Source organism: Felis catus, chromosome B4 (genome assembly GCF_018350175.1).
Source record: "Felis catus isolate Fca126 chromosome B4, F.catus_Fca126_mat1.0, whole genome shotgun sequence".
NCBI lineage: Eukaryota > Metazoa > Chordata > Mammalia > Carnivora > Felidae > Felis > Felis catus.
The window spans coordinates 126163953-126187510 of record NC_058374.1 but is presented as its reverse complement, the minus strand read 5'-3'; the positions used below and the strand labels follow the sequence as shown (position 1 = coordinate 126187510).

At 50.8% G+C, this 23558-nt stretch overlaps 1 protein-coding gene across 2 annotated transcripts in view; it reads right to left on the bottom strand.

Moving 5' to 3' along the window:
• RFX4 (regulatory factor X4) overlaps positions 1-21128 on the bottom strand; it is a 164620-nt gene extending 143492 nt beyond the window's left edge. The window contains exon 1 of one of the 2 annotated variants that reach the window (XM_019835449.3): positions 21020-21128. In XM_019835449.3, coding sequence (XP_019691008.1) covers positions 21020-21062 — 43 coding nt within the window. In that variant the 5' untranslated portion in view covers positions 21063-21128. Of the gene's footprint in view, positions 1-1525; positions 1638-21019 lie in introns of those variants that run through there. The other variant, XM_045062265.1, reaches the window with a different exon arrangement.
• Between the last annotated feature and the right edge of the window lie 2430 nt (positions 21129-23558).

Sequence of the window (23558 nt, the reverse complement as noted above, 5' to 3'; positions counted from 1 at the left end):
CTACCTTAAAAATATAAGTTCTAACAACCATGTCTGTCTTTTCCATGCTTAGTCCCCCAGAGCCTGGCACAGTGTCAGGCTCACAGCTGGTGGTGATGGGTTGTGACGAAGTAAAGTAGGATGAGAGAACAGGATGAAGGAAAGCACCCTCATCCCAGGAAGGCCTCTGAGAAGCAGCAGCATTTGAGCACAGACTGAGTACAGTGAGGGAGGCTCACAGGGAGGGGACCACAGAGGCCAAGGCCTTGAGGGGAGATCATGGGTGACCCGCGATCATAGGACAAGGGACGGCAAGAAGGCCCAGTGGTTGACGGAGTGACCAAGGGAGAGACAGTACCAGATGAAAGAGAGCACAGAAGCAGGCTGGGAAGAGTGTGGAGTTCACAGTTACGACAACTGGATTTCAAATCCCAGCCCTGCCACTTCCTAGCTATGTAACATCGGAATGATTCCTGAGCTTTCCAAAAAGCCCTACCTTCCAAGTTTCCAAAGATTAACTGAAATACTACAGGTGAAGCACTTCGCATGGTTGGCTTTGTGGGCCATGGGAAGGTGAGGAAAGCATGGTGTCTGTCCACCAGGAGCTCACGCCGAGTAATGAGGACAGACAGTTCAGCATTTATGTCGGGCATTTCCCCCACATCAGTCCCCCTGCTTCATATGCCTCCTCTCTACTCCCCACGGCAACCCTGAAGCAGAGACTCGACAAATTCCGATCCCTGAGGAGGAAGAGAGACTCAGAGAAGCTGGGTAAAGCCAGCCAGTGAGGTGGTGGCCGAGCTGGGTCAGGTCTGTCTGCCTCTGAGGCTGGCTTGCTCTCACTGGGACACACTGCCTCGAGGAGCCAGCAGTAACCAGAGGCAGGTCTCTTATTCTAATAAGGCGCAACGGAATCACAGAGAAGGGAGCTTCCATCTTGGCCTTCACATAGGAGGTGGCATTTCAGCTGGTCCTTAAAGGATTAGGCACCTGCCAGACCAAAGAGGGCAGGAGGGCCACGTCATGGTCAAAAGCCCAAAGTGGGTTCTGGGACAGGGGACGAGTCCACTGACTGGTGACTGGAGGAGGAGGGGCAGGGGGCAGGTGGGAGAGTCTGTGAGGAGCAGATTGCCAAGGCCTTGCCCACCAGGCCAAGAAGCCAGCAGGCAGCTGGGAGCCAGCCGTCATTTTGAAGCAGTGGGGGAGTGAACACGACGAGCTTTGTTTCTGAGGAACTAGATGGGAACAGGGAGTTCTTGACTTATGCAATACCTGAAGAAAATGCCGCCTGACTTAGAAAGTGTCACCAGGTTTTAATAGAAGGCGTTATTCATATTCTTTGTATCAACAGTCTTTCAGGGCACTGTGCTGGGGCCTATTTTAGGAACTCACAGCTTTAGAAATGCTACATCAAAAAGTTGACACGTCACACTCACTAGCAGCTGCCAAGGGAAGACCAGGCCCCAGGTCCTGGAGGTACCAGCACGCCCCCTAGTCCCCCCTCCCTTCCCCTCCCTTCCCCTCCCCCCGGGGCCCTGGCCATTACCAGTGGAACCATGCCAACAAGGCCCGCTCCTGTCTCCCCAGGCACCAGGGTGTGATTTCCTCTTCATCATTCTCTGTCTCTCAGCCCCGTTTTCCCTCTGTCCTGGGCTCCCCACAGTGGTGACACACAGGAACACGTGGAAAGTCTGGGCCCAGGAAGTGGGCAGCTGTGCGGCCTCCCCAGGGGGTGGGGGGGTGGGCCTCAGGTCAGTGGGTTGCCATGGCAACACCACAGGCCCTGCCCCAGGGGCCACTGGGTTCCAGGAAGGGGCCCCTGCCCTGCCTCCAGGGGGCCATCCCACCCTGCCCCTTCATTCATTCCTTCCCTCGTTCACCAAATACTGGTTTAGCACCAACCATTTGCCAGGCCCTGAGGTTCTAGTGACAGACATCGCAGACAAGGCCCCTGCTCTCAGGGAGCTTGTATTCTGTGGTGGAGATGGGACAAAAACAAATGAGGTGCCTCCAGGGCACAATGAGTGTCAGGAGGAAAATGAAGCTACTGAATGGGAGATGGGGGTGCTGTCTTAGGCAGCGGGACTCTGAGGGCCTGCTGGAGGAGGTGATGTTGGAGCGAGGGCAGAGGCCTGAGAAGGAAGGGGCTTGAAAACCAGTATGTGGGAGAGCATGAGGATGAGTGAGAGCAGCAGGAAATGGAGGCAGAGGTCGGAAGGGCCAAAAGCGCGTAGGCACTTGCCGGAGATAGTAAGAACTGCACACTTACCCCAAATGTGCTAAGAAGCAAGTGGCCTGAACCGCACTGGCTCGGAAAGCGTAGCCTACTAGGGGATGCACATGCATTCATCCCACTCACTACCGCTTTCTCAACTATTTGTGGAGTGCCATGCGCCAGGCACTGTGCTACACAACAGGGGCATAGCAGGAAACCAGACAGCGTCTGTCACAGGGAAGGTTAGAGTTTAGTGTGAGAGTCAGCTGTTAAATAATAGACATGTAATTCCCAAGAGAGCCAAGGGACAGGGGGAGAGGGAGAGAGAGAAAGAGAGAGAGAGAGAGGGAGAGTCTGGTCTAATCCGTGAGTCAAGGAAGCTTCTCAGAGGAAGTAGGATTAAACTGACAGCTGAAGATTAAGAAGGCATCATGCTACTCCCCCAGGTAAACAGGGAGGGAGGAGTGTTCCTGGCAGAAGGAACATCACGTGCAAAGGCCCCGAAGCTGGCTGAAGAATTATGCGTTCAAAAAATTGACAAGCAGGGGCACCTGGGTGGCTCTGTCGGTTAAGCTTCAATTCTTGATTTCAGCTCAGGTCATGATGTCACGGTCCCTGAGTTTGAGCCCTGCGTCAGCCTCTGTGCTGCTGGCTGGTACGGAGCATGCTTGGGATTCTGTCTCCCTTTCTCTCTGTCCCTCCCCCTCTTGCTCTCTCTCTCTCCCTCTCTCTCAAATAAAAATAAACTTTAGAGGGGCGCCTGGGTGGCTCGGTCAGTTAAGCATCCGACTTCGGCTCAGGTCATGATCTCACACTCCGTGAGTTCGAGCCCCGCGTTGGGCTCTGTGCTGACAGCTCAGAGCCTGGAGCCTGCTTCGGATTCTGTGTCTCCCTCTCCCTCTGACCCTCCCCCGTTCATGCCCTGTCTCTCCCTGTCTCAAAAATAAATAAACGTTAAAAAAAATAAAATAAAAATAAACTTTAGAAAACTGAAACATTAAAAAAAAAGAGAGAGAGAAAGAAAAGAAATTGACAAGCAACCTGAGCCTGAATGCCCACGCTCATTCAGGGATTAAGCCAACGTGTATTTGTTGAGACTATCCTGTTTGACTAGCACCCCGCAAGGTGCTACTTCGCGTGTGCACGGAAAAGCCCCGCCCCCTCTGTCCTTAGGACTGAGTTAAGGAGTCTGGACTTTATTCAATAGGTGGCTGGGAACCTCTTTACTGAAAGTTTTTGTGTGGAGTGTGACATAAGCAAAACCGTTCCATGGGCAGCTCCATCTGGCATTGCTAAACACAATCTCAGAGGGGAGAGAAAGGGAAGTGGGAAACCACATCACATATCATCCAAACTTCTGAGACTGAGAAGCCGCATCATTAATAATTTTGCCAGGACCACAAGCATACATCAGGACTGTCCCAGGCAAACCCGGACTTCACAGCACCCCTGGGTGGAGGCCACTGCAAGAGTGTAATTAAGTCTGAGAGGCTTAGGACAGAGGCGGTGAGATGCCAAAAGATAGGAACTCTGCCTTCTTTCTACCTAACTGTACTCACAACTCTAGCCAATCCATGTGCCCAGTGTCCCCAGGTCCCCACATCTCTTCCTCATCTGCTGGGGCCTCAGTCACAGCAAGAAAGAGGAGGTGAGTCGGAGGTGACGGTAATGACACTTCCTACTGTCTTCATCCACATCATCGTCAGAGCCCAGTCTTTGAGCATCAGCACTACACTCCAGCAATAGTTATTTACATGGATTATCTCATTTAATTACAGCAATACAGATGGGGAAGGTATGCTTTACACAGATGTGTGGCCAGGACAAAGATGAGTGTGAATGGCTTTGTGCACAGTTAACCCCCCACCCCGGGCCTAAGGATGTACCTTCTGGGTTGTCTTTGTCCCTGTAGCTGATTGGTGCCCACTGCATACAGAGGCCAGGATGTTCAGATGCTACGGACACAGAAACATCAGCCTACTTATTGTCTGCTCAACGCCGTATGGCCCGGGCCTGTCTCTTTGCAAAGATCGGGACAGGATTCGCTTTCTCTTTCAATTGAACACTTGACCCTCAGGGACGAGATTCCAACCCATAACCCCACTGACTCCTCACGGTACTTGCTAAAAACCACCCTCACCAGTTTGCCTTTTTATTTTTCTTCTTTTCCTTAAAAATCTGAGCAGTATTTTCATCTCTTTCCCAATTCTAATATATTCCTTTAAAAAATAATCCTCCCCAAACTCCCACCGTATGTATGCCTCAGTTTCCACATCACTCCGATAGGAAATCCTGCTTCAGAAGATGCAGCCTCAGGTGGTGATGGTGATGTACGAAGAAGTCTCAGAGGCTAACGTGCTACCGTGACACAAGGCGATCTTACTTCTCCTACATTCAGCACCGCTCTTCCTTAACACCCTACAGCCTCAGTGCTCTCTCATCTGCCCAAACTACTCACTCTTTGTTTCTAGCTGCCTCTCCAGACTCCTGAGGTGCGCCTGCTGCCTGTGCCAGCTCCTGCTTCGTACCCTGGGGAATCTCTCCCGCAGGTCTGGAAACCAGCAAGTGTAGGTGCCTGAACCAACGAGCTCATCACCACAGTGAGGAAGCCCCTTCCTGTGGGCCGGGGGAACCCAATACAGAGAAGAGGATGAGAAGGCCTGACTGCTAAGCCTCGCTGTCTCACTAGTTTAAGAACCTGACCAAGTACTTTCACCTTTTGAGCCCCAGTTTCTCTATCTGTTAGGGTTACAATAACCACCACTGTCTAAGTTCCCATTTGTACCACTGTGCTAAACTGTTCACTTACCTCTTCATATACAGGAATCATTATCCCATTTTATAGATGGGGGAAGTAAGGCCCAGAGAGAAAGGCCTGGATGAGAAAAGATAAGCACTCTGCTTACCGTTTGGCTAACTAGATTCACTCTCCCAGCCGGGCCATGTGGCCACTGTCCCTGTGTGTCTTCCTCATCAGCTGGGGTCTCACCCACGGTGTAATGCAGGTGAGTCCACCTGTCGTCTCCTGGAATGTGGCCGCCAGCGCGAGCACCACCACCTTCATGAACATCGTAGCAGCTGAGCCGGGATCTGAACCTGACTCTAACCTAACCATGAACTTATTCTTTCCTAAGTTAGTCATTCAGAAATCATTTATTGGGCAACTACTATCAGACACTATTCTGGGCTCTGAAGATACAACAGCAAACAAAAAACATGAAGTCGCGATTCACACGCAAACAACAAAAATAGAACTTAAAAGCGCCCCCAGGTGAAAGAATATACTTAAAGTATGACAATTCGACTAAAAACAAGTCAGCGGTTACACCTAACCATTAACTTATATTATAATACTCATAGTTATATATGCCTTGAAGTCTCACCGTGAGTACTGAGCTGCGTCTAACATAATACCAAATACACAACAGGTACTAGGTAACGTTACTGCCTTTTCTCACTTTTAGGAAAACCCAAAACATAAAACTCTGAAGCGATCAAAGAGATTCACGAAAGGGTCATTATTTGCAATATACAAAAATTAATGAGGACACCCCGAAGGTATACCAGTGCCGTTAGCTCAACAGATCATCAACTCACAAACAGTCCCGGAGCCTAGAAAAAGTGAAAGCTAAGGTGTTCGGTGCCACCTCCTGTCGAAGATAGGTTCCATGTAAAAGCAGATCTCTGCTCTAAAAACATCCCTGGGAACGCCAGAATTCATGCGTGTAACTGCATAAGCAGGCTGTAAAAATTCCACCTCCCCTCAATGTTTATGGGGGACCATACCGAATGTCGGCAGGCCTTCACTTTGTTTCTATTTCTATCATTACAATTTTATTAAAACGTGTAAAAGTCTGTTAAAAAAAGGTTACTGGGGCCAAGGCTGCTCCCTGTGCACAGCATCTGATGGTATTTGATCCCTGACATCACTGCCTTTTCTAGTTTCTTTGTGTATTTTTGCCTCTTCTGCATTTCTTTTCACACCCTCTGTTGGGGATGCAGGTTTCCCCCAAAACCTCAGGAGCCAGGCACTCCTGACCGCAGGACCCAAACAGACTTCAAACTAGCCCGAACTTTTGAGATGAATCACCAAAACATCCTTCTCTTAGGCAAAATGCTTTTTTCTTTCCTGTGTTCATCTATTGTAGAAGTTGTATTTTTAAGTGTTGAAAGGAAAGACATACTCATCCACAATCCCGCCCCTCTCACATGTGGACTATCTGTCCTTTATCTGTGTTGCTGCCTGGTCTCATGTCCACATGTGCATATGTATGAACTATATCCCCAGTGAATGAACACGCCCTTCCTCATTTTTCCCTTAACATTCTATCATGCAGAGTTGTCTCATTTCGCTACAGCCCTCATACCTATCATTGATAGATGCCCAGTGTTCCCCTGAGCTAATATTCCTATTTTTATAGCGTCTTGATGAACAATTTGGTACATATTTTTTCTCTCTTTCAAATCATTTCTGGCGAGCACTAGGAGAAGGAAAAGCAAGCATGTGGGCTTAGTAACTAGTTACATGAGAATGGCCTGAATTCCAGCCTTAGCACTTACTAGTCGAATGGCTTTAGGCAAAGTCTCTAAACCTCCATGTCCCCTTGTGTAAAATGTGGAGAATGATAATCTGCCCACCCCATCTTAATGGTGCGAGACGTGGAAAGCATTTAGCATAGTGCCCAGCACAGGGTGAGTTCCGGAACCATTGTGATTCCCAAGTACCTGTCTGTGTCAGAGGCACTTCGTGTGTCTTAATGACAGTGTAGGTGTTAAGCACACAGACAGTGGAGCTCAACTGCCAGGTTCAAGTCTGATTTCCTTGCTGTATGACCTTGGGTGAGTGACTCAACCTCTTTGAGCCTCAGGATTTTTTTTTTAACCTGCAAAGTGAGGGTGCGAATAACAGCACCTCACGCAGTTTGCATGAGGTTTAAGTGAACAAGGCACGGAGAGTGTTTGCATGATAAGCACTATGCAAATCTTAGCTATTATAATTTTTACATCATGCCCACCCCCAAAGCCTGACACTCTAGTCTCTTCTGTTATCATTCCTTCGGTTTGACTCTTAGATGTTTTGGTACAGTGAAAAGCCTTGGAAGCCAGACGGACACTAATTCTGCTGCTCCCCTTACAAGTGACCAAGCTCTGCAACCCCAGACAAATGACTTAACCTCAAGATCCTCAATTTCCTTCATATATATATAACATATATATATTATATATATATACATACATATATACATACATATATACACACATATAAACATACATATATACATATATATATACATATATGTATATAGGTATATATATATTAAAACAAACAAACAAACAAAAAACTACTACCCCCTGAAGTTACTATGAGGATTAGGACAAATAATATAAGCTCCTTAAGAGCTGACTGTACCTTATTCACCCCACTGTTCCCTGCAATTAGAGTCTGGCACAGAACTGCAGATCTATGAGGAGAGGGCGGAAGGGAAGGAATTAATAACACCAGCACCATGCCTGGCACCTAGTAGGGGCTCAGAAGAGGGTCACCTCATCTGTAGTTAATCAAGGACTTGTTTGCATGGAGCCATGAGCCAAGTTTCCTAGAAAGCAAGCAAAAAGAGGCAGCGTTCTTCACACTATAATATTTTAAGTAAACATTTATTGAGCACTGACTTGTGCAAGACATCCTAGTGAATGCTCTGCACTGTGCTAAGAGCAGATAATGACAACACGGGAAAATCGTGAGAAACGAAGAAGTGTCAAACACGTAAAATGAGGAGGGAAAACATGTGCACTTTAGACACATGCGGTAGGTGAGTGCACAATGAAGCAAAGTTAAGACAGTCAGCTCTATGCAGGGGGGCGTGGGGAGGAACCACCAGCCCCTTCATTACAGCCCTATGTTTTTAACTAGTTTGGAGACAGACATAACTGACCTCAGTGAGGACACTCTCTCACGATAGGAGCCAATGCATGTGACTGAGCCCCCGGAGGGGCAGTTTCGCTAAGAATGAACTGGGAAAGATCCCACCTAGCTCACAGGTTTATGGGATCATATACTGAAAAAAACTGAACACAGTGCAGTGTGCATAAAGTTTTGTTTTCTCCCCCGTATGGGCCTTGTATCGGGGGAGAAGGCGGATCTTGGAAGCTACTAGGGCATCTTAAGAAGCGTGTGGCGCTCAAAGCACCTCTTGTTTATTGAGCTTTTGTGCCATGCCAAGGCCCTGTGCCTAACCTGTTACATGCGTTACTTCATTTAATCCTCACAATGCCGGGGTGCCTGGGTGGCTCAGTCAGCTGAGCGTCCAACTTTGGCTCAGGTCATGATCTCACGGTCTGTGAGTTCGAGCCCCGCGTCGGGCTCTGTGCTGACAGCTCGGAGCCTGGAGCTTATTTCGGATTCTGTGTCTCCCTCTCTCTCTGCCCCTCCCCCGCTCATGCTCCATCTCTCTCTCTCTCTCTCTCTCTCTCTCTCTGTCAAAAATAAACAAACATTAAAAAAAATTTTAATCCTCACAATGCCATGGCCCCACTTTGCTGGCAAACAAACTGAGACTCGGAGAGGTCACCTCCCTTGTTGAGTCTGTACATCCAGCTTATGGCAAAGCGAATTCTCACCAAGCCTTTGGGATTCCAGAGCCATTAATGATTGTATCAGTGATTGTAAATTGTAACATGTTATGCAAATGCAAGGTGCTGCTATTTTAACACCACGGTTTTTATGCTGAACCTATTATGAGAAAGTCATGTCTGTAAGTAAATAGACACTAAGCACCGATGATGTGCCTAAGATGTCAAATGTGCCAAAGTAACTGGCAGGCGGGGGACACCTACCCAGTGGTGGTGCCAGGATGAATTTAGAAGCTTGGAAAATGATTTGAGATGAAAGGCACACGCTGCACCCAGGTGCTCCCACAGGAAGGAGCACCCGTGGGCGTCCTCAGTCAGCAGCCTGCTGCCAAAGTCACATTGAAGTCCCCAGAGCATCCAGACACCCACTGCCACCCCGTGACAGTGTGCTCCAAAGAACTGCAGTGTGAACTGCTGTCCCCACCCCCCCACCCCCGGCCAGGATCAGGGATGACTGGACCTCCTGAACTTCTTTATGTAGAAGAGGAGTTGAGTTAGCATGGACATCTCTAAGGTTTTCCTTCTAACTCCAGGTGTTGGGAGGCGAGGAGGCAGCCTGGCTTCAAAATCAGAATAATCTGTGTTCAAAACGTGGCTTGACACTAGCTGTTTGGCCTGGACATGTTAACTAGGCTGAGTCTCAGTTTCCTCACCCGTAAAATGGGAATAACAATATCAAAGGGTCGACATAATTAAATGAAGTAACAAGCATGAGCATTTAGCACTGTGCCCGGAAAACATTATAAATTTTTGTTAATCTGCTACCCAGTTTCAAAAAGGGGGTCCCCTGGGGCGCCTGGGTGGCTCAGTGGGTTAAGTGTCTGACTACAGCTCAGGTCATGATCTCACAGCTCGTGAGTTCAAGCCCCATGTCGGGCTCTGCTCTGTGCTGACAGCTCAGAGCCCGGAGTCTGCTTCCGATTCTGTGTCTTCCTCTCTCTCTGCCCCTCTCCCACTCGTTCTCACTCTCGCTCAAAAATAAATAAACATTAAAAAAAAATTGCTATTGCTACAAAAGGGAGTCCCTTTAGTAAAAAAAAAAAAAAAAGTAACAATTTTGAAAATAACTCATTAAGTGAGCCTGACATCAATCACCAAAATGATTTCAACGTAGTTTCTTCCCTTCCACCCATCTTCGCTCCATCTCTTCCTGCCTTCCTCTCCCCCGCCCCCACCCCGGTGCTTCCTTCATTCTTTCCTTCTCAAAAGTGATCTATATATCAATATATAGTCACCTGGTACTATCTACAACCATACAGCTTTGCTGGAGCTTTTTATTTGTTTGTGTTTTAGTCTCTCAATACCACGAAAACCTTTGAACAAAACACAGACCCATAGGGAATCCCGTTTTTTTAGGCTCCTCATCTCTGGGATCCCTCTGCATCCCTCCAGAACCTCCCCCACCCTCACCCCCGCAGGCACTTTCCCAGCTCTGCTCTGGATGAGGCTCCCTGGTGCCCGGTGCCTTCCTGCCAAGTAGGTCTCCCCGCTCCCAACACACCTCTTCAGCTGTGAACCCTGAGGTAGCTCAGGCAGAGAATGCCCCGAAGCCCAGGCACCCAGAAGAAACTCCAAAGAAGCAGAGAAATAATTCATTCTTCTAATCACAGCAAAGTTTTCAAACTTTAAAACAGGGCCTTGATTAGAAGAAAAGCTGTGTTTTTGTTTTGTTTTTTTCTAAAAGCCTGGCATTTCTGAAAAGGTCCCCTACCCCAAGCACAGCAACCTAAAGACCCTGCCCACTGAGTTGAAAATAAAAGTTCATAGAGACCAAAGGCCCTCGCATAACAACCGCTCAACACTTTAGAAATCTTTCCAATGCTTGGAAGTTTCAATGTTTTAACTGAGGGTCTCCAGCCCTCTGGAATCTTCCTTCCATGTAAACTCCCAGGCTAACATTATTTTATTTTCTATGACGTCAAAGTTTTTATAGAGAATCTACATCACTTTTGTAAAAGGAGTCATCAAGTAGAAGAAATTAAGCTCCTAGAAACAGAGATAATGTAGCCTTTTTAGTAGCTATATAAGGATGACACAGAACTAGTTAGTTTTCTTTTGGGTGGAACAAAAAACTATTGTAGAAGCATCCTAATCCCCCTCCCACTCCAGATTTATTATCAGCAGTGGAACTGAGCCCCACAAAGAAAATTTGGCAAAATGTTTAAAGTAATCAATACGACCTCATAAATAAGTTTGAGTGTATGCCAATGGGCCCAATTCTGGAACTCTATAAAATCATAATCACTTCAGTAAGAACCTGGGCCTACCCGTGAGCATTTAGAATCAGTACTCAATTTAGAAATACATTATGCCCCATGTGAACATCCTACATATAGACTAATCATTCTGAAGAAGATGATGTGGGACTCAAAAAACCACTCATGCTCATGTTTTTTAAACGATAAATTCATTAACTGTAACATTCAAAGAAACACCTCTGTCTTCTAAAGTCTAGTATTAGCTTGAAATGAGCTCACAACAATCACAAGATTCAAAACAAACATGTTGCCATAATTTCCTTCACGAAATGCAGCTATGCCCCAAAATTTAGCTGCTGCTAGTGTAATTAGCAATCGCTAATCACTCTTCAGATTATTCAAATGGCAGTTCAAAATCTAGTTCAAGAGTAAGTTCGCTTGTGTTGACTGAGTGCATTTTCTCCAACAAGATGGATTCAGGGGATCAATGCTTATGAAGTGGTAATTCTCCATTCCGATTAAATAAAAATCTGCCATACTCATCAATCTCATCTAGGCTGCGTCTAAACAACACTGACCTTTAGCACAATTGGATAGTCAGAAAACACACAGGACACAAAGTGCTAACTAACCTTCACTGGGCTACAGCCTTTTCAAAGGCTTTCTTATTATCCCTTTAAATTAAAACAAGACAATCACGACAATCCAAATTCATCATGTCCAAGCTCACCTGTTTACTAATAATTATTGATTGCTCAGAAGCAGATTAAGCATAATTTTATGTTTTATGGGGGATTAACCAACCACAAAAGTGGAAACTACATACATATTTTGAAGTAATTCTGCTCTGAGGATGAGATCTAACACAACAAAACCCAGATAATCTACTGGTACAGGTCAATCCAGTCTAGTCGCCTATATCTGGACCATATTTAGCTGAAAACATGATGGCTCAATTTCATTTCATTCTTTTCTGCTTTTTATAATACCCCTCTCTCTCTTTCTCTCAAAGAAAGTGGCTTAAAATTTCAAAAATTTTAACTTAAAAATCACAACGTAGGTAAAGATCACATTATAAAGACAGGAAGAGAACAAATGAACATTTTTTTTCTCTCCTTGCATTAAAAAATAGGCAAGGAAGGCAAAAGAACTAAAGTCTTTCTGTGCGTCTCACTCAACCGAGTTTCAGAGAGTGGTTCATCTGAAACAGAATTTTCCACTTCCTGAAAATCAAGTGCAAAATGGTTGTCTTTAAAACAGCAATGCCTAGAAGCAGAAGGGGGCGGGGGCGGGGGGGGGGCAGGAATGGAGAACATAGGCCTTCATATTCCAGAACCAAAGGGTGTCAGGACCTGTGGAGGGGCCTCAGTCAAGGGTAAAGAACATATGTCTTCTCTGAGTGCTCCTTCCAGGATTCAAGTTCCAGCTACCAGGTTTTGCCTCTACAAAGACACATTTTCTACTCCCTTTAACAAACTGGACAACACAAAGATAAAAGCATCATACGGGCACATGAGATGCCTTCTTCATGGGAAACGTCAGGGAATGAGAATGAACTTAATTCTTCGGTCTAAACTTTAGAAAAAAAGAAAAAAGATTTACCTTGACATTAGCACTGAGGCTGTCTACACAGTACAGACAACATCTAGGCATGCCGAAACGGTTTACATTTGTTTCAGGATTCTTATCCCCCTTTCCCAACTAGACACACAGAACTAGGCATAGGAAGACTAGGTAATTATTTTTAATAATAAAATGTGCCGTTACTGAGCATGCATTCTTCATGTGCATGATCTCATTCTATTCTCCTAACCCTGGAAAGTACTGCGTAGACGCTTTCACAAAAAAGAAAACTGAGAGCCTAGGGAAGTTGGGTCATTTGCCCTGGGTCACACAGCTAGCAAGCAGCTGAGCTGGGACTTAAACTTTGGTCTATATTGACGGCAAACCTCATGTTCTTCTCATTAAGTCAGACCACATTCACCTCCAGTCACATGTTAACACGTCTGTGGATGACTTCTACCTGCAATATACTGTTTGTTCAGTCACCCAAAGGCTATGTATATTCACTCATGACCTAATGGCTTCTATCTTATTAGTTTAATCTTGCAGAGGTATGTCTGTGTGCAATGAAGCAAGCTTTGACATTCTTAGGGACAAAGCAAATGTCCCAAATGAATCCCAAAGAAAACTAAAATACATTTCACACCTGTAGTAAAGATGTGAATGCTTTATCTCCTGATTTTTGCCAACAGTTAAAAATTTTGTCTCCACAGTTTAATGGACTACCATGCCACTCTCATTTGTGGAGAAAATAGCAAGTCCTTTGCTTTCACTAAAATCATATATGCTTGCGACGCCTGGGTCACTCAGTCAGTTAGGCGTCCATCCCTTGCCCTGATTTCTGCCCAGGTCGTGAGCTCATGGTTCATGGGACTGAGCCCCTCACTGGGCTCTGTGCTGACAGCAGGGAGCCTGACTGGGATTCTCTCTCCCTCTCTCTCTTTCTTTCCCCCTCCTCTCAAAAGATACAAACTTTAAAAATAAAATGATACAGGCTTTATTGGACATCCTTTCCAACACAACTCTCTCCTTCACTAAAGATGAAGGAGAAAGAGAAGAAGGATAGAGAAGAAAAAGTAGAATAAGGAGTAGGAGGAGAAGGGGGAGGAGGGGGAGGAGGAGGAAGAGGGGAAGGAGAAAGAGGAGGAGTAGGAGGAGAATTCATCAGTATAGCCTTGCAACTAAGAGTGTGGACACTCGTAGATGAGGCCGCCTGCTCCCTTCATGGGTATCCTTCCACTGCATATAATGGGGTAGATCATAACAGTACCCATAACATGTTTTAAAATACAACTAATAATGCATTTAAAGCACTTAGCTCATACCTGGCATGTGAAAGGCACTTAATAAACTTTTAAAAACATAAATAAAAAGCTAGATTTAGCACTGGGATTCTGCACCAGGGAAGTCAGGTGCTCACAGTGAAGATCGATAACGCTCTCCGTGCAGCCCAGCTTCTAAAGCTCAGAAACTCACTGGACACTTTAGCTTCTAGCTTTAATTTTTGTCTTTAGCCTATTGGTTTCCCCACTTAAAATGTGAATAGTAACCGTTTCTTCTTTATAGGGTTGTTGTGAGCATTACGTAGACAATGCACTTAAATAAAAATGCTTAGTGGCAAAGTGGAGACATGTATTGACTATATGTTACCTACGGCCATCTTCACATTTCATACAAGAGCCCTCTCAGATGCTTAGATCAGTTCCATAAGAAAACTGGGGCTCAGCAGTAGTAAGCTTCCAGATCAAGGGCATCCAGCTTTATGGGGCACCCAGAAGGCAGCAACCTTCCTATCACCATGCTCTACCTTCTTCCCCCCAATAATGCTTTCTTCTTCATTGTGCTTATCACTCACTGAAATTAACTATTTTTTGTGTGTTTACTTGTTTGTCTATAATTTATACTCCATAGGAGCACTGCTGGCGCTTTTGTTAAACCCAGCATCCAGCAGTGTGTCTGGCACAGAGGAGGCATGTAGTTTTCTTGAATGAAGGAAACAAGCTAAAATGTGTCCAAAATCATCATTCAACCACTATGATACACTGCCTCCCATCACTGCCATCAGTTAAAACCCTCTCCAAATGCAGAATCACACGACTCCTTCAGAGAGGTTTTTGCTGGGGTCCAAGACTGAAACTTTCCATGACTCTCCACTTCCGTCCATACGTTTCCCTTCTCACCAAGTGAGATTCAAATCCGTCTCAAGGCCAGAGGCGTAACCAAGCCCTGCCAGGCTAGTAGTCAATCAGGGTCCACAAGAAGTGGGCTGCATGGGGCGAGGCAACAGGCTTTCCCAGTCTGGTGTCATACAAGCTGTAGCCCCACACAAGTTCCAGACTCTCTTTCATCCTACAAAGGGACAACAGAGAATTACGCTAAGACTTAAATGGCTAGTGCGTGAAAAAGTGCTGGGCTGACTCATGGTAGGTATTGACAAGGGAGCCCATCCTTTCCTTCGGGCTCCAAGAGGAATCTATTTCTGTGTCCCTTAGCACCCTGACCACTCTCAACCTGCCCATGCCTTCCCTTGTCAAACACATTGCAAAGTCCTTGAAGGCAGAGACTGTGTGTCCTTATCCATTTTGCCACCCAGCAGGTGCTCAGTGAATGAGACTGAATAAAAATCCCCCGATAAATTCACACAAACTATTTTCTTTTACTTTTACCTGACACTTCCAAATCACCTGTCTCTGAGTTCATTCTCTCTCCCCTCACCTTCATAAAATTCCAAAGATATCTCAAATAGAGTAGAAGGGGCAAAAACATCAGACATTTCCTGCAACTTTTCCATTCTGCGGAGCTCTGGAGGGTCAGCCTGAAGAGTGTCCCAAATGACCTGCAGAACACCTAGGGTGGGCTCTCAGGGGCCTGTGCAAGTGGAGACCTGTCTGGCAGTCCATGTTGTGATGTCACCATTCTGTGCCTTCTCGGTCTTTTTCACGCAGACACCAAGGCTAACAAACACACCAACCTGACTTAGAATCACCACCTTACACTGCTAGAAATGGAAGAGAAACCCTGTGTTTGATGCGGGTCACATTTACACCTCTCTCGTGGAGTGCTTGTGAGGACCAGTGTCCGTAAAACTACTTTACAAAGTACCTGGCTTTGTACTCGGATTCCGCAGACGCAGTACAGGCGTGTAATTGTACGGAAAAAGTTTAGGTGGACCATGGCAATCTTTACATCCAATTCATTCAACTATAGATGAGGCAACGGAGTATCAGAGAAGGGCTCCTCTGCTCAAATTATCACCAGGAGGGGTGGCTAGGCGTGAGAAGACCCTCACTTCTTTCTGAAAGCTTGAGCAAGGGAGGTCAGAGTCTGGTTTTCCTTTGATGGCAACATTTCTCTACGCTGGCCAGCGTGCATACCTCTCCCAGGTATGTGAAGGTCTGTGATGCTGGTCTCATCATCTAGAGGCATTTCAGTGCTTCCTAAACGGACGCCGGGTACAGCCCTCCCCCCCCCCCAATTCAGTGTCTTAAGGAATGCACCTTAGGTGTAATTAAGAAAGGAAATTATAGGCCTTTAAAAAGTGGTTATCCATTTTCCAAGGTTCTTCTTGACTCTCAAAATCCTAATAGATGATTCATCAAAATATTTTAGGTTATTATTAGTGTGGGGAGAGATGCACTAATTGTACAGTGGGTCACAGTTCAGATAGTGGTAACCAGCTCACATATGCTTCCTGGATTCTATCGTAAAGAGGTTTACGAGTAATTATCAGAAAATCCCAGACTGTAAGCTGCCTAAGCCTTCATTTTACAGACAATGAAAATTAATCGAAGAGAGGCTATAAGATTCACCTAAAGTAACATTAAAAGCGGCTGAGTCAGAATTGTAACTCGGAGCTTTTTCCCACTGTACAAAGGGGGGGGTTAAAATGGATAGGAACTCCCTGCTCCTCTGTCCTCAGATTTCTGAGCAGGCAACTCCTTCTCTTCTCTTTCCGGCCTAATCCTATCCCCTCAACCTTTTAAGATTCGATTTGAGAAGGAAGGATGAGAAATGCATCCCGGGTGACCCATGTGTCGTGAGGAAGAAAAGCCAGGACCTTTCACGTTGGTGAGAGTGTGGCTCATGGGGGGAGGTGGGCGCCCTGCCCAGCTGGCGCCTAACCCTCGGGATGGGGAGTCAGGCTGCAGGACAACCAGGTGAGGAGGAGTGGGAAGAAGGGCACACAGGTGAGCCGAGAAAAGGCGTAGCTGCTGGAGAGAAATTAGAGACCTCGGTGCCTCTGGGGAGCAGGTCAGTCTAGCGCTCACAGAGCGGCAGGGAGGCCCGAGCAAACTCTCTCCAACTCGCACCAGGTCCTTTGTTGTCGGTCTGTGCCTCTGGCTCCCGCTCATGCCCTCCGGTCCCCCGCCCCCCCATGAAGTCACCCCAACTGCACTCATAATATTTTGCTTTGCGCCGGGTCTGTTTTCCACCACCAACTTCCAGCGGTCACCATGGCGACGCGCCGGGGAGGGGGGGGCGGACGCGGCTAAGGAAATCCTCCGGCCTAGCCGCCCGGCGGCCCCTACCAACTTTTCCAGGTCTCTGGGTCCTGGAGGCCGGGTGGGAAAGCGCGCTGTCACGGCCGCCGGGCGGAGTCGCTTGCGGAGCTCCCCGGACCCGGCCTGAGTGCCTCGTCCGCGCGAGCGAGGGCTGCAGCCACCGGCCTGGGGACCCCAAGACCACGCAGCTCTCACTTGACCCTACTTCCAAACTCACGGACGCCGGCGCTCTGGCAGGTGGCGAGGCTGGGGACGCGCATGCCCCCTCGCCGGCCACACACACACACACACACACACAAACGAACATACACACGCCCGGGGAGGGAGAGACCGTCTGATTTGGGTCCAAGAGCAAAGGGCGGACCTCCGGCCCTTTGCTCCCTCGAGCCCGCAGACGTGGTCCCCGGGCGGGAGAAGGTAGCTCCTAACCGAGCGCCGCAGCTGGGAGCGGGAGGAGGAGGCCCGGGTTCTGTTTCGACCAGGGCGCTCTCTGCCCCAGGGGCCCCAAGCCAGGGCGACTGAACGTCCCCACCTGGGGGCCAAGGAGCCAGATCGGGGCCTTGTGCTGAGCCGGGGCCCGTAGACGAGCGTGCCTTCCCGCCGTTGTGGCCCGTGGTGCTCAAATCCGACTCCAGGGGTACTTCGGCCGCCCCAACTCTGGATACTGGATTTCGGGGCAGAAAGTGGTAGAGACGGAAGTTTCTAATTCGGGCTGGGCGGTGCCCCTCTCTAAGGCGCCATCCCGTTTAACAAGAAACAACCCTTCTGTTGCGTAGCCGACCGACCCCGCCCCGGGCCACCTGGCACAAGTTCTCGGTGGCCTAAAATTCTACCTACTTTTCTCCCTCGTTCTCGAATTCCCGGGTACCTTGAGGAACCGAGCAACGCTCGCTTGGGCAGGGCAGCCGGGTCCAGACCCACCGGGCCGGGGACGCGTGGCGGCCGCGCTTGGCTCACGAGGGGAGGGTGGGCCCCGCGCTGGGTGCTCGCTGGTGCGCGGCGTGCGGCGGCGGCGGCGGCGCCGGCCGGGAGGGGCGTGCGCCCGCCCCAACCGCAAGCCGCGCACGGGCCGGACGGCGCGTCGACGGCCTCACGCGCGCGCCTGCGGCCTTCGCCGTCCGCCCGAGCCCCGCTGCGCCGCCAGTCTCCCGGGAGAGGGGCTCCGCTTTGTCGCGCTCCGCCGCGAGCGCGCGGAAGGCCCAGGAGGCGCGCGCCGGCGCGCCGGCCTCCCCCGACGGGGCCATTGTCTTAGCCCCGCACTTGAGGAGTATTTGGGGAAAACTGGAGGAATATATTACCGACTCGGTGCGCGGAACAAAGGGGCGCGTTTCCGCAGGTCACGCTGAAGTGGCCCCGAGGCAGACCACTAGAGCCCCGGCCCCTGCAAAACTGTTCTCCCGGGCCGAAGGCACTTTGCGGGGATTTTCCTTTTAAGAGTAGGGGACGGAGGCCTGGCTCCCCGGCCTCACTGATCTGGACGCTCCCGACTTCGCCCCAGCACTTGCTGCGAATCGGTTGTTGGAGCCCTTTCAGAATGAAATATTAAGTAATAACACCCGTGGTTCCAGTCGCACGTAATCTGCTGGAAAGGGAGCAGAATCGAACTGCTCCCGGGAGCGCTAGGCTCCGCTAGCGGGGAGAAAGGACCTTTACATAACAAGGGAAACGCTGAAGAAAAGCTAATTGGATTAAGTTCTCTGGAAGGGAGGTGCGGGGAGGCTCCTGGACCGGACCGCGCGACGCTGCATTTCCCTCGTCGTCGGTTTTGCAACTCCGAGTGAAATGTCACCTGGTGCGCCGCGTGTCATTTCCTTCACGCTGCCAGCTCCCAGAACTTTTTATTTTGATTTCAGGACGGCGATCTGGGGAGGTCTCCGACTTTCGAAAACGGGGAGGGGAGCGGATGTGGAAAAGATTGCTGTTTCAGAACCAGTTTGGGGTGTCTGCAGTTGGAGTAAAAGTGACCAGGTGCCTCCGCGACCACCAGCTACATCGAAGACAGAAAACAGAACGTTTCCACAACCCCACAGCTCTACCCCAGAACGCACAAGAAGTTCCAGTCGTGTGGACAGGGCAGTTAAAACCCCCCAACTGGGTCTTGGCGGGTGTGGGGTGCCGGGAGACCCCAAGTCCCTACGTGAGCCCCTTGTGAATAGTTGACCACAAACAATGCAGACATAGGTTTAATTTTGTTCAAAGATGTTCGCCTCTAAATTTGGGGTGGCCGGGAGGTGAGTAGTGGCGCAAACCCTTGACATAAAAATATAGAGGGAGGGGCTCTTTTCCTTCTATGGTGCCTTCTTTACCGACAGCAGAGAGTACGCAGGCAGGGCCCGCCACTACCCGCAGCCGGGCTCGTGCGGCAGGAGACGCCTCTCCTTGCCTAGGTTATCTTCTGTGGGAGGGAAGACCGCGGGGCTCAGCCTTTCCCCACTCCCAGGGGGCCCACACCCACTCAGCGAGAGAGGGACTTGGCTCTTGGGATCAAAGATAAGCCCTGGAAAAACCGAAGATCCCCCTGACCCGAGGGGGTGGGTATCCTGGCCAGCAGGGCCTCTGGCAGAAGCCTGGAGGGGCTGGAAATCGCTGCGTGGACCGAAGAAAGACCATCTGGGTCGAGGCCCGGATGACCCCTACCCCCACCCAACATGCATTTCCAGCCTGCTTCGGAGGGAGGTGGGGAAACATTCTGGTGGTGTTCATTTGCTCCAAGGAAGGGACGCGTGTGTGTTAAGGGATGCAGAGGTTGGAAGGCACTTGTTGCTCCGCGCTGCAAAGCCCAGCCACAGATGCTCCGAGGCACGGTCCCCAGCATCTCGTTAAGCTGCCGCCTCGGCCCAGGCTGCGCTCACCGCCCTGCCTCTGCCTCTCCCCAGGCTTACCTCCCCCCAGAATCCCCAAGGCCGCATCCGGCTGGTGTGGACTGGTTGCGGACTGCAGTTGGGAATTCGGGGGGGGGGGGCTTCCAGAGAACTTCTTCCACCTGGAAGGGGCGTAGGGAGCATTGCTTAGATCTACAAGTTTGGCGGCTCGTCCAAGGTGCTAGAAGTGGAGGGTGGAGAAAGTTCTACTGGAGAACGGAGACGCTGGGCTTTTTCGTTGTAAGAGACTCCTTGGTTTCCCTCCTCAGTTGTTACGGATTGCCGCGACCCCAAAACCTGACGCCCACAGCCCCCAAAGTACCTAGCGGTTTGCAGACCCGGACGCCAGGCCTCGCCGGCCGCACTGCGTCCTGCCCCCCTTGCAGCAGAGTTACAGCCGCGCAGCGGAGCGCGTGGTCGGATGCCCCTTCCGGGCAAGGAGGTTACACCCCGCCTCGGACGGCCCGGGGCTCCCACCTCCCGACCCCGCGCGGATTCCCTAGGACCACCGTGTTCGCCGCCGCCACTCCCTCCAGCTGCGCGTCTCCACCAGTCGGAGCCTCCGTCCCCACCTCCCAGGCGCTGTGCGAAGCCTTCGCCCTCCCCCGCCTCTGGGGAGTTCCGCTCGGCTTCCTGGCCCTAGCCACCAGCCTCAGAGCGCACCGCTATTCCGGGGGCCCCCAAACCCGGGGGAGGAGCCGGGCCCGGGAGGGGGCGGTCGGCCCGCAAAGTTTCTGCGAGCGGCACCTCGAGCTCGCCGCGAGCCAGAGAATCTTTACGTAACTTTGTGTTCAGGGCAAGCAAAAGCGCGCTCCTCAGCGCGCGCGCGCACACACACACACACGTTTACACAATCACACGCTTACACACACACACACACACACTTTCACGTATCCACTTACATCGCACATCGCGACGGATTGAAAACTTGTGCACGCTCTCCGTTATTTCCTAGGGTTCCACTGTCAAGTTGAGCCTTCTGAAGTTTTTGCAACTCTTTCTGAAGTTCCCGTTCTCCCTTTTCTTCCCCCCCCCCCATGTCTCCCCCCAACCCCCACCAGTAGGACTGACCTGTGGAATCCATGTCGGGTTCCTCCAGTAACCCACAATGCATGCTCTTCCCATGGACAGCACGGGCGCCCCCCAAAAGTCCTGAGGTTTGGGGATCCCCTGTGCTAGAGATGCCCAGGGAGGAAGGGAGTGAGGAGAGAAAGAGACGTAGAGAGAGAGTGCAAGGGCGAAAGGATAGAGGAGGAAAGGAAAAGGAAGAGAAAGAAGAAAGAAAAGAGAAGAAAGAGGAGAGAGAGAGAGAGAGAGAGAGAGAGAGAAGGGAGAGAGCGCAGAGAAGGGGGAGAGAGAAAGAGCGAGCGAGTGAGGGGACACTCAGTAATCCAGCCGGGCAAAGCCAAACCCGTCAAAATGTTTGCGGATGTTTCATGGGAAAAAGCATCATTTTATAGGAGCCCCGATGGGAGCAATGTCATTGATAGGCCAGCCGGCCTGATGAATGGCCGCTCGTCAGATGGGGCCGTGGCGAGGCGCACTGTGAAGCCCATTGTGGGCCTGTTTTGAATAAGAAAAGCCGCCTCCGAAAAGGGGGGCTCAGAGCGACGCAATCCCAGCCCTCCGACTTCCCCCTTCTATTATAGCATTAGCAACGTTTTTCTTATTTAAAGTTCCAGAGGCCTTCTCCAGCCTTCGCCCGGCACTCATTATAGGCGAAATCAAAATTGGCTTAGATGTGGCCCCCTCCTCCCTCCCCACCCCTCCCCCATCGGGCCGGGCGGGGCGGTGGGGGGGGGGGCGGCAGGGGACTTCGGGGAGCCTGGGGAGTCGCCTAAGCGGCCACGAGTGGGCCCCACTCCTTTTCCTCTCCTCTTGTGCCCCCCCCCTCCCGGTTCGGTCCCGGGTCAGATTTTGAGTGGGGGCCCTGGGAATGCGGGAGGAGGTATGCCTCGACTTCCTTCCACGCGGATCCGCGGACACGCGTGGGGGAGTGGAGCGAGCTGAGGGTGAAAGGTGTGTGTGTGGGGGGGGGGGAGACTTAAGACCCCAGCCCCTGGTGAGGAGGCCGCCAGGCAGGGAGGATGTGAGGGGCTGACTCGTCTCCTCCAGAACTTTCTGTCTTCCTCTGGATTTATCCATCTCCTTCACTGGGTCTCTCCCCTTTCCCTGCATCTCTCTCCTTCTCTGCTTCTCTCCCCGTCTCTGTCTCTCACTCTGTCCTTCTCCCGGCCTCTGTGTCCCTCTATTTCTCCTGTTTTGGCTGCCTATCTTTCTGTCCAGCCCCTGCCCCCACGTCTCTTTGTCTCTCCCTAGGACTCTGCCCCTCTGTCTCTATCCCCCTTGGTCTCTCTGACACCCCCCTCCCCGCCTCTTCCCGTAACTCTGTCAGTCTGTCTGTGTCCCAGACCCTCCCTCCCCGCCTCCCTCCCTCCTCCCGCCCTCGCCTCCGCCCCCCAGCCGGCCGCGAAGTTTGTGAGAAGACCGGCGTCCAAGTGGGGACGCGGTTTTCCCAGGGACCCCCTCCCCGGCTGAGTTTAAAGTGCAGAAAGAGGGGGGCGAGGAGCTGGGGGGCTGGAAGTGGAAGTGGGGGGGCAGGCTGCGTCTCCGCGGGCCCCGATAAAGTGGCCGTTCGCGGGCCGGCAGCGCTGTGATTAGAATATGAATGGGGCTCGGCAGGCGGAAGAGAAAGGCGGATTACCCCGGGTGCTTTGACCATGGACAGAGGCAGCGCCGGCCCGGCCGCGGAAGGGGCGGGGCGGCCGGGCGGGGTCCCTAACGCCGGGCGGGGGGGGGGGGGTCTCTAACCCAGGCCCCCAAGCTGGGTGAGGTACCCGCGGTCCCTTGCAAAGGCCCCCAGTCTGCCCTCCCCAAGAAGGACTAAGTGCGACAATGCGGGAGGGGGGGCACAAGGGGCCAGCACGTGCCGAGTTAAGGTCACGGCGCGGGAGGAAGGAGGCGGCGCAAGATGCGGGCTGGACAGAGCCCGGGTTGGGCATATTTCAGAGTCCTGGGTTCCAATTCTGCCTCGGTAAATTCCTCAAGCCTTCTGGGCCTCGGCTTCCTTGTCTGTAAAACGGGGCAAAGATGCCCCCCCCCCAAGTTAGGGGGAAGAGTAAACGACGCAGTGGGTGTGGAAGGAGTCCAACACCTGCTGTTCCCTCTGCTTGCAGCTCTCTTTACCATCTACCCCTCCCAGCACTTCGCCGCGTGGCCAGCTCCTTCCCACCACCCTGGTCTCACCCTGGTCTCGGCTAAGCGTTGCCTCCTCAGAGTGGCTGTGCCTGAGCACTCTGTGCGGGTCCCTTCTTGCTCCGGCCGCTGCCCCATTCATTACCCGTTTGTTTCTGCAGGAACCGTATTCACTGCCACAAGCCCCGGAGCCCAGAACAGAGCCTGGCATTCATTCCAGCTGCGACGGCTGGTGACGGGAAAGCGGACGATGAAAACCTGTGGTGACCGAAGGCGACAGTGGCGATCACCACACGTTATCGTGGTGTGCATGGCGGTGAAGACAGGAGGATTCTCTCGCACCCTCGATTTCTCCCTGGGAGATAAAAGCGGGAGCTTGACCAGTGCCCGCAGGTGCCGCCACCTGGAGTGTTGG